This window comes from Xyrauchen texanus, chromosome 22 (genome assembly GCF_025860055.1).
Source record: "Xyrauchen texanus isolate HMW12.3.18 chromosome 22, RBS_HiC_50CHRs, whole genome shotgun sequence".
Classification (NCBI taxonomy): domain Eukaryota; kingdom Metazoa; phylum Chordata; class Actinopteri; order Cypriniformes; family Catostomidae; genus Xyrauchen; species Xyrauchen texanus.
The window spans coordinates 29667528-29684292 of NC_068297.1; the positions used below are offsets into that span (position 1 = coordinate 29667528).

The 16765-nt window shown below is 42.4% G+C and overlaps 1 protein-coding gene across 2 annotated transcripts in view; it reads left to right on the plus strand.

The window, feature by feature from the left end:
* The window catches only part of LOC127662192 (E3 ubiquitin-protein ligase pellino homolog 2-like), a 40525-nt gene extending 31001 nt beyond the window's left edge, over positions 1–9524 (plus strand). The window contains exons 4-7 of one of the 2 annotated variants that reach the window (XR_007972863.1): positions 616–813; positions 1084–1272; positions 4167–5870; positions 6689–9524. Coding sequence is in view for 1 of the 2 variants with exons in the window: in XM_052153283.1 (XP_052009243.1) it covers positions 616–813; positions 1084–1272; positions 4167–4757 (978 nt within the window). In the remaining variant the exon portion in view is untranslated. Of the gene's footprint in view, positions 1–615; positions 814–1083; positions 1273–4166; positions 6185–6688 lie in introns of those variants that run through there. The other variant, XM_052153283.1, reaches the window with a different exon arrangement.
* The last annotated feature ends 7241 nt before the right edge of the window (positions 9525–16765 follow it).

Consider the following 16765-nt stretch of genomic DNA (forward strand, 5'->3'; position numbering starts at 1 on the left):
GTCTCTTATTTTGAGCTGTTTTTTCCAAAGCAGGTGCCTTGTTTCTCTTGTGAGACCTAGCAACACTGCAACTGGTATATCTCCCAGCCTTAGCACAGAGTGCTGTCATTTTAAAAAGAATGTTAGAACAACAAGTTTCCATTTGGAAAGAAGGCTGCGGAACACTGGTACCGGAACAAAACAATACGGTTTCTGCTCTGAACAAATTGGAATGGAAAAACATATAAACATGCAAGTTTAACATGCAAATAAACTTATGACCATCAATAAAACAAGATTTTTCAGATGGCATGTACTGAATTTAGTATTTTCTCAAGGACTGAAGAAACCTTGTTAAAACCTACAGTATGTGGATAGCTGATGCAGAACAAATTGCAGATTTTTCATGTGCAATTTGGGCTGCTTTGCGCCATTTTCACGTGTCATATTAATTGAGTATGTATACATATTGAGGTTTGCAAATTGGCATTGTCTGTGTTTTTACAGCATGCCTTCGGTAATGTCAATAGAGTACACTGTTGTAAATGACATGCAATACGGTTTTTAATTTGTCAGACAGTTGGTAGCATTTTGAGGTTTTAAGCAGAAGATGGAAAACTTTATTTCATGTTTTAGATCGGACGATCGACTGAGGGCCCCATTGACTTTGTGGTGACAGACACGGTGTCAGGGGGCGGGGAGAGCGAAGACACTCCTATCACTCAAAGCACCATCTCCCGCTTTGCCTGCCGCGTGGTGTGTGAACGTAACCCACCCTACACAGCGCGCATCTACGCCGCAGGCTTTGATTCCTCCAAAAATATATTCCTCGGAGTAAGTGTTATTGCCTGTTCTTGCTATGGAAATACCTTTTTGGATCCACTTCTTATTAACATGAAAGTAAATGCTTTAAGCTTTTACTATAAAGATGTATATGCTATCTTGGGAAGTATCCACTTCTGCTGATCCATTGAAACTAATCTAAATGAACCTGGTAAATCTAGTTGTGTCCGGCCTTCTGGAATTAATCACCCATGTGTAACTAAGAAAAGTTTGAAGTACACACATTTTTTTGTTTGTATAGTAATTTAAGTGTCCCTGTAGGAGAAAGCAGCCAAGTGGAAGAATCCGGATGGTCATATGGATGGGCTGACAACCAATGGTGTGCTAGTCATGCACCCACGGGGCGGGTTCACCAAGGAGTCCAAACCCGGTGTGTGGAGGGAGATATCAGTGTGTGGAGATGCTTACACGCTGAGAGATACACGATCCGCTCAAACTCGAGGCAAACTGGTTAGTAATTCAGCTGTGGCTGCTCAGTTTAGTGCAGAATATAGCCACTTTTCTGTTTTATTGTATATTTCAAGCTCAAATTTAATTGTGTGGCCATGAAAATAAAGTTAACCAACAAAAATGTTTCGACCCTTCCCCTGCAACTACCTGGTCCATTCTGGTATGAAACTCAACTTTCATAATCCAATCATTCCCAATGGATAATCAAGTGCTGCCCTGCTTTTTTTCTTTTCTGGTTCAGGGTTATTAGAGTTTTTATTTCTATTTTATATTAAATTTGTCATTAGTTTAGTTTTAACAGTTTGTTATTTTCAGTTTAGTTGGTTTTTATTTTATAGTATTTTTTAAAAAGAAATTATGGCTGCCAAATCTGAGCGTTTACTAGTGTAAATTATGTTGCAAATTTTGTGTCGCAAATTTTACAAATTTTATAATATAGGGTGAAAATGGGTAAATTGACAAAGGATATTTAAGCTTGATCCCCATTGTATCCATATGTATTGCCTTAAATGATTATAAATCATTACTAAACTAATCTTTGGGGAATAAACTATCAAATGGATAGTTCACCCAAAATTGAAAATAATCTAATTTACTCACCCTCATGTCATCCCAGATGTGAAAATATAAAAATGATTTATATTTTGGTCAGTTCTCACCCAAAACAGATCTGATCACTTCAGAAGACATGGATTAAACCACTTATGGGTATCTTTTATGCTGCCTTTGTGTTTTTTGGATCTTCAAAGTTTTGGACCCTGTTGACTTGTATTTTATTGACCTACAGAGTTTAAATATTCTTCTAAAAATCTTAGATTGTGTTCAGCAGGAGAAAGTCGGGATGGCATGATGAGTTTAATTTAGGATGTGTGGCAGAACTCATTTCATTTCACGGGTGGGAAAAGCAATGTAAAGAAAATGACAGAAATTTGAAGTAAATCTTGTTAATGTTATAAAAAAGTACAAGTTAACTTAATATTCTGATGTGAAAGTAAGAAATATGTTAAAATTAAATCTGAATACTTTGTAGATTTTTCTAGAGAATAATTTTTCCTCTGTCCCACTTTACCAGTACTGCTTAAAAAAAGTCTGTGCTTTGGGCAAAAGAGGGTTTTCAAAGGTTTTACTTCTCAGTTTTGAATGTTTCCTCATTTTTGCTTAGAAGACATCAAGAAATGTAACCTTTCCAAACGTGGCCCACTTTACCCATATTCACCCTAGTATAACAAATTTTTTGGCAATATCTAGGGGTGTAACAATATATTTTGTATCGTGGTTCAAAAAATTACGATATGTGTCCTGGAGACTGAATTATTTTATTTTTGTTTTGTCCTCTCCTATACGCATGATGTGCAATGTCCTATGTCACGAGGTGACATGAACAGTGTCCCTTCATATCACACTAGCAGCTGCTGCCAGAAAGGTGTTGAATAATGAGTGCGACTGAAACTGATGTGGATATGGATGATGCCCCATCCAGTGTTGCCAACTTGGTGACTTTGTCGCTAGATTTAGTGACATTTCAGACCCCTTTAGCGACCTTCGTTTCGCTACATTTCATTGAAAGTAGTTGGCAACACTGGTCCCATCCTCTTAAGTCGCATGTATGGTATCATTTTGGTTTTCCTGTTACACGAGTGCGTGACAAAAAGATTACAAATAAAACATGAACTGTATGTAAATACTTTTAAAGAACTATATACACCTTCCAAAATGTCCAATATGATTCTGGATGTGCAACGTCACCACAACGACAAACTCCATGAGCAGCACATGACAAAGAGAGTGATCAAAGGCCGGACATCTTTGCAAAGTAGTTTTACATTTAGTTTTTAGCATTCGTGGAATGCAAATATTTTGAAAATAAATTACAAATTAAAGTATCGAACCTTGAACCATACAGAATCGTGAGCTTAGTGTATCGTTACACCCCTAATATTTTTTTGTTATTAATTTTAGTTAACAAATGATTTTAGTTTGTTTTCATTAGCTATAATAACACTGTTGTGGTGAATATTAAAAATACTCAAATATGTCACATTGCGGAAGTAAAATTAGTTGCAAGACAGAGTACAGTTTCATGTTGAGTTAAAGCAGTCAAGTCTGTATTGTTCTAATGCAATATATCTTGCTTCTAAAGCATGTGAATGACCGGAATGCTTTTTCTTTTGCTTCACTTTTGTTTTGAATAGACCTTTTTCACCTGCAATTTGTTATGCTTTCATTTAGTTCCTCTAAGTACTGTACTATGTTACTTTGCATGGTAACCATGAAATTAAATATATCTTGATATCGATATGTGTGTGTGTGTGTGTGTGTGTGTGTGTGTGTGTGTTGGAAAAGTTCATACAATTTTATTTTGTCTGAAAGCTTCATGCTCTCATTTGGAAAGAGGGAAGCTAAAGCCACTGTTTTTAGAATATCTGACACCTTAAAGAGGGGAAGGAGTGGGTTCGGACCCCTAGTTATTTGTTTAGTAATTCAGAGGAATGTAATTCAAGTGTTTGCAACTCTAGCTCCCTCTGGAGGTAGAAAGTGGTTCTGCATATTGTTGAAAATACCCTAGTTAAAACACAAGCTAAATACAAATGTACACAAGTTGAGGGAGACATAAGTCTCTGTTTTTCTAGCCGAAGCGTTGCACTTAATATATTTGCTAAGTAAAATAACATTTGGATTTTTAATTTAACAATGAAAATTTGTGGTGTTAGTATTGCTTTAATGAAACAATTTCTACATAAAAATAAGGAACTTGAGGCTGTTACATTGTAAATATAGTCACTAACAATGCCATGGCTGTATTTGCATTATAGCATGGCTTTGTATTTAAAAAAATAAAATAAAAAAATCTGTAATGAATGCATTGTCCTCATATGTTTTTGTGTGCTGTTCAGGTGGAGAACGAGAGTAATGTACTGCAGGATGGGTCTCTGGTTGACCTCTGTGGAGCCACACTGCTCTGGCGCACAGCTGATGGGCTTTTCCACACCCCCACTCAGAAGCACCTGGAGGCCTTGCGGCAGGAGCTGAATGCTGCCCGACCTCAGTGTCCCGTGGGCCTCAACACCCTGGCATTTCCCAGCATGCAGCGCTGTAGCCGTTCCCTGACTAGCGGCCCCTCTCAGGAGGACAAGCAGCCCTGGGTCTACCTGGCCTGTGGCCACGTTCACGGCTACCACGACTGGGGCCACCGCTCTGAGCAAGACCCCAATGCTCAGAGAGAGTGTCCAATGTGTAGAGCTGTGGGCCCCTACGTACCACTCTGGCTTGGGTGTGAACCAGCCTTTTATGTGGATACGGGTGCACCAACATATGCCTTCGTACCCTGTGGCCATGTGTGCTCTGAAAAGTCAGCCCGCTATTGGGCGGAAATTCCTTTACCGCACGGAACCCACGCTTTCCATGCCGCATGCCCGTTTTGTGCAACCCAACTCAATCTGACACAAAAGTGGGCCAAGTTGATCTTTCAGGGGCCTGTTGACTGAGGCTGAGAATGTAGGGGACGCCAAGCTGAACGAGTGGACACTGGATTGTTGCGTATTTGAAAGTCCATTATACTGAAAGAGGATTGAAAGAGGTTGTGACTTACAACCAATTCATGCCGCAAGCTGTGAATCTGCCCTTGAAACGCTTATACTGGAGAGCAGGGTTTTGCTCTGATGTTGTCAAAGGTGCCTTTGCGATTGACACAAGTTGTCCTTCATGATTTGCCGACAATGAGTTGTTGTTTTTCTTCCATTCCAAAAGTTCACCAGCATTACCAAATTACTCAGGATATTTCTGATGCATTTGTAAAAGAGATCCTTAACGGCTGCTTCATCCAGCTCTTGCTGATCACTGTTCTGGAAGGTCACCACTAACAGGACTTGAACATCCCTGCTTTAGGTTTTAACAGGCGACCATTTCAATGTGTACTGTGTGGGAACACCCAAAGGTCTGAATCAGATATCCCAAATTCCACAAGCGTCTTCAAGTAAGGATATGGTGGAGTATAGATGTGGAACTGCGATACTAAAATGGTTGTTTCCAAAGATTAAAATGGTGCTCCTGTTGTGATTTTATGGCATGAAGATCTATCAACAGCTATTCACAGTTTTGTGGAATTGACCCTGTGGATGCTTGCTTTTCCAATGGATTGTGCATTATGAAATTAGATAAGTGAATTCTAGTTTTATTTTTGTCTTCCATGTTCACTATGGAGCCCCTTAGAGGACAGGGAGGGAATTTACTTTCTGATGTATTTCTGCAATAGTTTGCATTCCTTAACAAAAATATTTGCATTCAGTACTTGGACACATAAAAAAACGAGTAATCAGTTACTTGAAATTAAGAATTTAACTAACGACATCTAGAAGCAAAAATGCCACAACAACAACAAAAAAAAAAGCGAACATTTGCAGTAACACATAAACATACGTTCCCAGTCTTCTGAAGCAATAGTCACTTTAAACCATGACAGAATTGACTTCTGGGGTGAATGATTCCTTTTACTAGTGTCACATTTCCACAGTGGCACCAATTCATCTTTGCATCTCTGTTACACTAAGTAGTGTAACACTTTACAATTTTCATTTTGGGGTGAAATAGTCCTTTTTAAGGTGTAATTAGTGTTGTCACGATACTAGAATTTCTAACTTCGATACGATACCTTGAAAAATATCGATTTTCGATACCACAGAGAAAAAAACTGCCACAATATTAAGAGGGTAGAACTGTCTAGAACATCACAATGAGGTATATTTTACATGAACAAAATGTCCTGAGGTATTGCACTTGTTCAAAAGCCTCTCAGATTGCCATACATTCAAAAACCAATAAAGTGCAAGTAAATAAAAAGTGCAATCTTTTGTATTTCCAAGTCAAATCAAATCCAATCTCAATGTCAACAAAAGATACTTAAACGTCAGGGGGGTTGGGGTTGACTAGCTTTCATAAGGTCTCTCGCTCTCTCCCTCTCTGCCGTGCACGCGCTATGTATGTTGTGTGCGCGCTATCTATGTTATGCGTGCAGTATGTTCTGTCTCTATAGATTCCGGGAGATTTGAACTAAATTGCGGGCATCAGGGAGAAGCTATCAATATGCGGGAGACTCCCGGAACTTCCGGGAGACTTGATGTCTGGCTTCATATTAAAAATATTTCCAGATAGCACTCCTGCTGTGTTCTTTATCAAACAAAACTGGTCGCGGGGGCGCCGCATGCACTCGCCATCTTTACATTCACTTCACTTTTGCTATTTAACCAGAGCGAATGAGAGGAGTGCGAGTGTGTGTGTGTGGTGTTTGTCAACGCGCCTTTGGAGAGAAGTGAAAGTGACAGCTCGGCTAGTATCGATACTTGGGGAAATTAGTATTGGTACCGTTCAGATATTTCAGTATCGATATTTATCGAAATATCGATATTTTTGACAACACTAGGTGTAATATCAAAAAAGCAGTTTAATTGTTGCCCACAAAAGTTGCCCGGAAAATAAAATTTGCAATATTTGAGTAGTGTTTATACTAGCCGAATATTTAAAGCTGAACGTGTACTCGATTAATCGATTGCTTGTGCACACCCATAGTTTCACTACAGTTCGACATGGTATTTGTAGTAAAAGAATAACCATAAAATATACAAAGGTTTTACAGTAACCATGACTGTTGTAACAATGTCTGAAAACTTTGTTTTAAATACCATACATGTACAACAAATTAAACCTGGTGTTCGCATTGTAAAAACTGTATTAACCATGTTCTTTTAGGCGAAATGGGTGGTTTAATTTTGGTTTTCCTGTGGGTTTATTACAAATATAATGGTTAAAATATGGTTCCAGTAGTAAAACCATAGTACATTTTCATTGGGGATAGACAATGATATTGTGAGGGAATGCAAAACGTGTTGCGAGAGAAACTTCTTGTGAGGAATCAAGTTATTGCGAGTTAATGCAAACTATTGTGATGGAATGCAAAACTATTTAAGAAATTACTTCCCTCCCTGTCCTCTTAGGGGTTCAATAGTTAAACTACATTGATCCCTAAAAGTATTTGGAAACAAAAAATGTTTTTGCTCTGTACATGGCCAATTGATGTTATATCTTTAAGGTTCAAGTGCAGATTCAAAGCTTTGATGTAAGGGTATTTTTATTTGTTAACCGGATTAACAAATGATGTTGCCAAATACTTTTGAAACAGGTTATCAAGCTGGTATTATTTAATACTTATTGAAAAGATTGTCCCATATATTTTTTTTAGTACTATTCATTTCTAGCCACTTGTTAATTGTCCACACGGTGATTGTGTATAATCAGAGCTGATGTGAGATGTTTTATTTTCCATATGTGCAGAGTGATTTAGATTGAAATCAAACATGTCAACTTGATGGGTGTGGAGGTCTGAGGCTTAAAGTGATAGTTCACCCAAAAAAAAATTCTCTCATGATTTACTCGCCCTCTGGCATCTCAAATGTGATGACTCTTCTCCAGAACACTAATAAGACACGTACAACGCAAATATATTTTTCGCCTCTCATTGCTCGCATGAATTTGACCGCTGGATTATAAATTTGTGTGTAAACTTGCGTTCATGTGAGTAATGCGACATTTTCTGTGTTCGTGCACGGTTGAGTGCTCAGCCTCTCAAAGTACATTTTATTTTTTTGATTGCAAGCCAAAACAAACACGTTTGACGCATGCACACTAGAACTGCTTTGTGATGCTCTTAGCACACACACCAGACACATGTGCTGGCAACGTACAAAGATGCGGACTGTCCACGTTTTTAGAAAAACAAGGCTGCACGCGGACGATCTATGATTTCTGTCCCGATGACAAAATGAGCATATTGGCATGTGGGAAACTGAAGTAAACTTAAGCCTTCACAGGAGGTCCGAGAGACAGTAATCACTCTGTAACCATAATTGATATGTCTTTTAATTTGTAATTGGCAGAAATTCCTCCTTCAGCTTGTTCGCTCAACTCTTGGTTGGTCATGAAGGTGTTTTATAAGCTTTATGAGATTTAAGAAACTTATTCCACTATTTTCCTAGTTTATACAGAGACCGATTCTCACATCTAATGACATTTTTTGCTGGGGTGTTTTAGGCATATTGAAGGGGTATTTTTTTAATGACTCACATTTGCTTTTTACTCACTGAAAAGGTATTTTACTACACAAAAGCCCATGTACAGTTGTTTTCTAAACAGATCTACTAATATATTCAATTATGAACTATGTGGTAGGGTGTGTGAATGTATGAACAACAACATCTTATCATAACGTTTCTAAATGCATTTGTCTGGATTCTTTACACTGTCAGTAGGAAGCAGTCATATTTATTTTGATTCCATTTCAAGTCTTTGATCTCACTTCTGGTTACACTTGTTACCACAAATTGACCCAAGATCAGTACTCCCTACCACACTCAATGTCCATGTATTTGTTAGACTTGAGTGTTAAAGAAACATTGAAATGTTGTCACTATGGATTACATTTGTACATGAAAGTTCTGTTTTATATTTTTCTCTAGATTTATTGTATTAATTTTGGATGTACAGGCAGTTCTTGTGATATACAATATTCAATGTTCCTTAAAGAAGATTTGTTTTTACATGCTACTCCCTTTTTAGATATATGCAAACATATCATTTGGGAAATCATCACCAAAAGTGAAATACATTGGTGAGCAGTATATTTCCTAAAGCAATGCTACTGTCTGTTAACGATGTTGCATGTATGAGGGTCTTCCATGTGTTAACTAAAAAAAAAAAAAATTGCCAAAAAGGATTTAATGAAAAGGCCTCTTATTTATTAATTATTGAGCGCAATAAAAACTACACTACAGTGCTTTAGAGTTGTGATGGAACAGAAGATTTTTAGAACGTTTCTTTCTGACATTTGTTAAACAACTAAGACTTTCACCTGCAGTCGTGACTGTTCAGTATATTTGAAGAACAGTGTCCTGTACCCAGGCAAACAATCTTATTGTCTTTTTTTTTTAGTTTTGTAGAAAAACATACGCATTGTTCTTTCCTAGTATTTCTTAAGAATTCGTCTTCTACATAATCTTTGCATAAACTTACTCTTTAACCAGAATAGACCCAGCTCTCAAATACAGTCAAAACTACAGGGCTCATGTCTGCAGCATTTAGTGTGGAACTATACAGTTCCTCTCGGTTTGATTCAGGTATTATGATTGAATAAAGTTTCATGAACTGAAGTTGCCTATTTGTCTATGGTCTTGGAAACGCATCTGTGCACAATGAATAAAGTAAAAAGAGAAAATTGTATGTGTTTTCTTATTTTTCCATTGGAACATCTAAAAGAAGGATCTGACTTTTAAGGAACATTCCAGGGTGTTTTTAACTGACAATTTTGACTCAACTAGCACATTGTTTTGAAAGTATTACCATAAAAAGCAGTTGTAAGCTGCTTCTTGCCCCCATAGATTTTCTTTGTGAAACTTCTGATGTCCTCTGGACCAATGCTGAAACACGATCAATGGGGTCCAACAGAACCCCCCCCGGTCTGACGAGATAAATAGTTGCCCAGCATAAAGCTCAAAATGCCCCCAAAACATCACATCCTAGGACTGCCACTGATATTGGAATTATAGTTTGAAGAAAGAAATCACACACACACACACACACACAAAGGTTCCCTTTCGAGAGGTCTCTCCTATTGCGTAAGTTTCTCGAGAAATATTGAAGTCTTTATGTAAAACGCATTGCAGCTGCACAGCAGACAGCAATGAGCGAGGCAACTCGGTCATTGGCTGTGCTGCGGCAACTTGCTCGAACCAATGACGGGGCGACTCTGAACGCGTGACCAATGAGCGCGCTTCGCGCTCGCGCGCTCAGAGCCCGCCAAGATGGGTGTGACTAAGGCTATATATTAGGTGCCCCGTCATGAGAGTTCTTTAGATTTAATCTCCTTCAGCAAAGACCTTCTCTTCGCTGGATCCTCTGGATTATTGGAGTCTTTTCGCCCGCCGTCGACAAGCCTACAGCAGGACTGCTACGAGGACGCCGGCGCCTTCAGCCACCTTCAAAGCCTTCTGCTACGCCATCCGGCGCGCATCACCTTTGATATCCTTTTACTGAAAGCTACTTTGCAAGTGTTCGCCTCTGCAACGCTTTTGTCTTTTAGTGAAAGAGCAAATTCGAGGCGTTGTTTCAAATGCCTTCGACCTGTGACACTGCATCCGACGACTGGCCGGGCTCGGCCTTCGACCCCGCGCCGTCAACATTAGCGGACACGAGCACGGGCACCAGCATGGACTCAGAGATCGTCCGCATCCTGTCTAAAGCCGTGGAAGACCTCGGGCTCGAATAGTCTTCTCCGGAAGAACCCGCCCGCAGCCGGCTGGACGAGTGGTTCCTGCAGGGGCGCCGGCAGGCCCCTCGACAGAGACCCTCCCCTTTCTTCCCGGAAGTTCACAACGAACTCACAAAGTCGTGGAAAGCCCCACACTCTGCTCGCCTGAAGCCTTCTTTCTCTTCCTCGCTCTCCTTGGTGGACGGCGCGAGAGGAAGAGGCTACGAGGGAACCCCGCCCCTCGAGGAGGCTGTGGCCAACCATCTGTCCCCACCCTCCACCGCTGGATGGAAAGCCAAAGCTTCTCATCCCTCGAAGCCCTGCCGATCTACCTCAGCTCTCGCCGGTCGCGCATACGCCGCCGGCCAAGCTGCGTCAGCGCTTCATTCCATGGCTGTTCTGCAAGTCTATCAGGCCAAACTTCTCCGCACCATGGACGAGTCTGGACCTGAACCTGAGGCTTTCAAGGACCTGCGCAGCGCCACTGATGTAGCCCTGCGAGCCACAAAGGCCACCGCCCAATCCATCGGCCGGGCCATGGCTAACCTGACTGTCCTTGAGCGCCATCTGTGGTTGACGCTAACAGAAATGAAGGACGCGGATGAGGCACCATTCCTCGACGCGCCTATCGCTCCAAGCGGCCTGTTCGGACCGGCGGTAAGAGAGTTCGCTGAACGCTTCACTGAAGCTCGGAAGGATTCGCAGGCTATGCGTCACTTCCTGCCCAAGCGCTCCAGCTCGTCAAACCTGAAACAGACGCTCGACGCCGCTCGCGTTCCGCTAACCGAAAGCAGCCGCCTGAGCGACGGGGACCTCGGCCAAGATCGTGCTGAATCCGGAGCCTCGTAAGTCTTCCTAGCCATAGGAAGAAAAAGAGAAGAGTGCGTGTCTTGCAAAAGCCGGACCACTCTCCAAAACGTGTAAAACATTACCCAGTCCCCTTACAGGCGGCTGGAAATGTCTGTACAGCAGTCAATGGGCCAGTCACAGATCTCGCTCACCTGCAATCAAACGCCGTTTTAACGGCAACACAGAAATCACAAAAAGAGTCATTTTCTGCCTGTGTCACTAAGGGGTCACGTGTCTACACTAAAGTGCGCATTCCCACATATCAATACTGTCCAAACAGTGCCGAATACTTCCCCAGCTCAAGCTGGACGCCCCATAAATGTAAATTGTGTGCCTATTGTCATGTATGCACCACTACACACAAGCACTGTTCCCACAGTTATAAACACTTCCCCAGTAAAAGCGGGAAGTACTATAAAGGTAGCGCGCGTGCCTGCTGTCATGCATGCACCCCTACACACAAACACTGTATGCATGGCCAAAAAAACCCCGCCGTGAGCGGGAGGCTTTATGAAAGTGGCGCGTGTGCCTACCACAGTATATGCACCCCCACCCATAAGCGCTGCCCATACAGTTTCAAACAATTCTCTGGCTCATGCCGCGAGCCAAGAAACTCCCCGCTAAGAGCGGGAAGCTTTATGGAAGTGGCGCGCGTGCCTATTACAATGTATGCACCCCCACCCGTAAACACTGTCTATACAGTTTCAAACATTTCTTCAGCTCATGCTGCGAGCATTACGGAGATAGCGCGCGTGCCTGTAATCTCACACGCACCCCTGCACTCGGCACTCAACAAAGCTGCTCCGCGCGCGCCCGCGCCTGCGCCTCTGAGAGCTGTAAGCTCAGTGTTAGCAAAAGGCGATTCGCCGGCGGGGCCCATACGTCACTGCAACACACCCCCAGCCAGCATTCAGCCCATATCTGTGCGAGCAAAAGCCTGGGAAAAAAATCCCCGACATGCCGAAATGGGTTTTGAACATAATAAAACACGGTTACTCGCTTCAATTCGCTCGCAGACCACCCCGCTTTTCAGCGGTGGTCGAGACGAAAGTGAGGAAAGATGTTTCACATGTCCTACGCACCGAGGTGCTCAAACTGATAGAGAAGGGCGCTATAGAAACTGTTCCTCCCTCTATGAGCGAGGCGGGTTTTTACAGCCGCTATTTTCTCGTCCCGAAAACGGATCTCAGACATCTGAACAAAGCTTTAATGATTTGCTCGTTCAGAATGTTAACGACCAAACATATCCTCGCGCAAGTTCGCCCCGGGGATTGGTTTCTATCAGTGGATTTGAAAGACGCTTACTTTCACATTCCAATAGCGCCTCATCACAGGCCATTTCTGAGATTCGCTTTCGAAGGACAGTCATACCAGTACACAGTACTACCATTCGACCTATCATTGGCCCCCGTACATTCACGAAATGTATGGACGCAGCACTTTCCCCCCTGAGACAGCGGGGAGTGCGAATACTGAATTACCTCGACGATTGGCTAATCCTAGCACAATCAGAGAGTCAGTTAACGACGCACAGATCTTGGATGATCAGCCATCTAGAATGCCTGGGTCTGAGAATCAATTTTGCAAAGAGCGTGCTATCCCCCAGCCAGAATATCTCTTTTCTGGGAATAGTGCTAGACTCAGTGCAGATGACGGCACGCCTCTCATCAGAGCGCGCGCTGTCTATTCGCCGCCTTGCAACATCATTCAGAGCGGGCGCGCGCGCCCCCGTCAAACGATTTCAAAGGATGCTCGGTCTCATGGCCTCGGCATCAGCTGTACTCCAGCTAGGATTGTTGCACATGCGTCCTCTCCAACGCTGGCTCAAGAGCCGTGTCCCCACTCACGCGTGGCGCTCGGGCCACTTTTTAATCAGAGCGAATCACGGCTGTATAAAAGCCCTGACGCCCTGGAAAGCAGTCGACTGGTATCAAACCGGCGTGAATCTGGGCGTGAACACACGGAGAAAAATTATCACGACAGATGCCTCCAAAATAGGATGGGGGGCCCTCTACGAGGGCAGGCCTGTCTCCGGCTTTTGGTCAAACCCGGAAAAGCGCCTACATATAAACTGTCTGGAAATGAAAGCGGTCGCCTTGGCTGTCAGAGCCCTGCTTCTGTACCTGAAAAACGAACACGTCCTGGTCCGAACGGACAACATGACGGTAGTATCGTATATAAATCGCCAGGGTGGACTCAGGTCGAGCTCCCTGCACTCTATGGCCAGGGAGCTCATCTTATGGTCACAGCACAACCTGCGCTCGCTGAGAGCAGCGCATGTGCCAGACGTCCTGAACCAGGGAGAGGACATGATGTCCAGAGACAAAGTTCTCCCAGGAGAATGGTCTATCCACCCCCTGACGGTTCAGTGGTTATGGCAAACCTTTGGCGAGGCAGAGGTCGACCTCTTCGCCTCCAGGGAAAATGCGCACTGCCCTCTTCTCAAAGAGCACGGACGCGCTCGCCCAAGTCTGGCCGAGCCGCCCCTTGTATGCTTTTCCCCCGATCGCGATGCTACCTCAGGTCATCAGTCGGATCAGGGAGGTGAAATGTGCAGTGCTCCTGGTAGCCCCACTCTGGAAGAACCAGACGTGGTTTCCAGAACTGATGCAGACGGAACAATTATTCGTATGCTTTGGTGGCCGCACTAAAGGTCTCGCAGTTTCAAAGCAAAGAATATCCCGCTGGATAGTGGATGCTATAGCGCTGGCTTATGAAGTCAAGGGCCTTCAATGCCCCTTAGGCGTCAGAGCTCACTCTACGAGGAGCATGGCCTCCTCGTGGGCGTGGTCGAGTGGGATACCCATTGACGATATTTGTGCGGCGGCAGGCTGGGCCTCGCCTTCGACATTTATCAGGTTTTATAACCTACAGGTCCCCTCATTGCATTCCAACATTCTATCAGCCTGACTGTAGTATGGACTGGAGTATGTATATGCTGAGCATTATCTCCTCCCTTATAAGGTCCGTCTCTGACTGACTTAGAGGGTCTTTTATGCATATCAGTAAATAGAAAAATCAGTACATAAGATATGTGCTTGTGTTTTTACAATGAGCGCCCCGCCATGGGCCACCTTGGGGCAAAGGCGCTCTGTATTATCCCATTATATAGCTCGCCGTTGGCCGGCTCGTTGAATAATCACTTTGCTTTAAGGCTCAGGCATCTGCCTCTGGCTTTATAGAGCGAAGTCAGCACACACGGCATTTTGCATGGTGTTCCCATAGCGTAAGCTACTTACGCAATAGGAGAGACCTCTCGAAAGGGAACGACTCTGTTACTAACGTAACCTCGGTTCCCTGAGAGGAGGGAACCAGTATTGCGTAAGTTGCCGTGCTTGTGCTTGGTCAGTTCGCTTCAGTCGATTGAACCTAAAGAACTCTCATGACGGGGCGCCTAATATATAGCCTTAGCCACGCCCATCTTGGCGGGCTGCGAGCGCGAAGCGCGCTCATTGGTCGCGCGTTCAGAGTCGCCCCGTCATTGGTTCGAGCAAGTTGCCGCAGCACAGCCAATGACCGAGCTGCCTCGCTCATTGCTGTCTGCTGTGCAGCTGCAATGCGTTTTACATGAAGACTTCAATATTTCTCGAGAAACTGATTTTCCCATAGCGTAAGCTACTTATGCAATACTCGTTCCCTCCTCTCAGGGAACCGAGGTTACGTTAGTAACAGTGTCGTTTTCTAGTAGGAGATTGAAACAACTGCTGGAGGAAGCACACGTGTCTTTGAACATTTTACTCAAAACCTTTGAGTTACTGATACAGTCGTTGTGACTTCTGCCAGAGTAACCCGGTAGTCTGCCCTACTACATTTGTAGAAAACAAATGATCAATTAACATTGGCTATGGGGTGTGCATTTACACTTATTAACTCCACATAAGGCTCTTGGTCTGTGGACAACTTTTGATGTCCATCCATTTCTGAAGTGTGAAATCTTGAACTCTGTACAACATGGTCGCCATTGACTAAGTTGAGGGAGTTCTGTTTAGATCTAGTTGAATCCAGCACAGTTAATTGATTTCAGGCTTAAGGTTCTGCCTCCTACTCTTTTCCTTAGTTTTTCGGTTGCTCTTGCGTTACATCATCAAGCCCTTTCTTTATAAATGTAAATTCATTTCTCAACAAAATGGCAAACTTTGTTTTTTAAAGATAACATTTGAAATTGGCTGCAATAGGGGATTTCAGACGTGCAGAAATGGGACAATAACAAAATGATAGGAATGAATAAAATGGTAAAATCACAATGAGGATACAGAAAAACAGCATTGTGACCGGCTGAATATGAAGACGTTTTCCCCCCGTCGAAGTTACAGTGTGTAATAACTACTGGCGGCCGCAAGGGTGTGCTGTTACCATATTTAACAAACATATTCCACAATGATTCTTTTTACAGTGTCAAATTTATGCATGCAGATACATCAATGAATGTGTTTGATGATAACTGAAAGGATAATTAACATTTAAATGTTTTTTTAACCATTATAACATTTATTGCCAGTTAAGTTTAGTAACACATTAACATAAGCTACTTCTGCTTCTGTTAATGATAATTAATCTCGGAAGGGAATGGAACTGTTGTCATTCTCATATAATTATTACCTTTTAAACCTTTGCTGTTTGTGCACTAACAAGCAAATTGCATTTACAATGCATTATTATTTGTTTTATTATTATTCAAATTTTATTTTACACAATCATATTCTAGCTCTCATGAAATTTGGCATTGTATAAGTTGGCTATTGTGTGACGAATTGCTTGTGATTTGTCTTTGGATAAAAGCGTTAGCTCTGATTAAATGTAAAAGATTTTTTGTGAAAACTATAAAACAAGATTTTGAGACCATTTTAAATGGACATAAACTTAAAAAATTCTCATCATTTACTCACCCTCATGCCATCCCAGATGTGTATGACTTTCTTCATCTGAACAAAGATTTTTGGAAGAATATCTCAGCTCTGTTGGTCCTCACAATGCAAGTGAATGGTGACTCAGAACTCAGAAGGTCCAAAAGGCAGCACAAAAGTAATCCATACAACTCCAATGGCTTAATCCATGTCTTCAGAATTGATATGATAGATGTGGGTGAAAAACAGATAAATATTTACGTTTTTTTTTTTTTTACTATAAACCAGGCCCAACCAGTAGGTGGCTGAATGTGAAAGTCTCTTCCACACCAGAATGTGCTTTTTGGACATTCTGAGTTCTGGTCACCATTCACTTGCACTGTGAGGACCAACAGAGCATAAATATTCTTCTGAAAATCTTTGTTTGTGTTCTGCAGAAGAAACAAAGTCATACACACCTGGGATATCATGAGGATGAGTATATAATGCGATTTTTCATTTTTGGGTG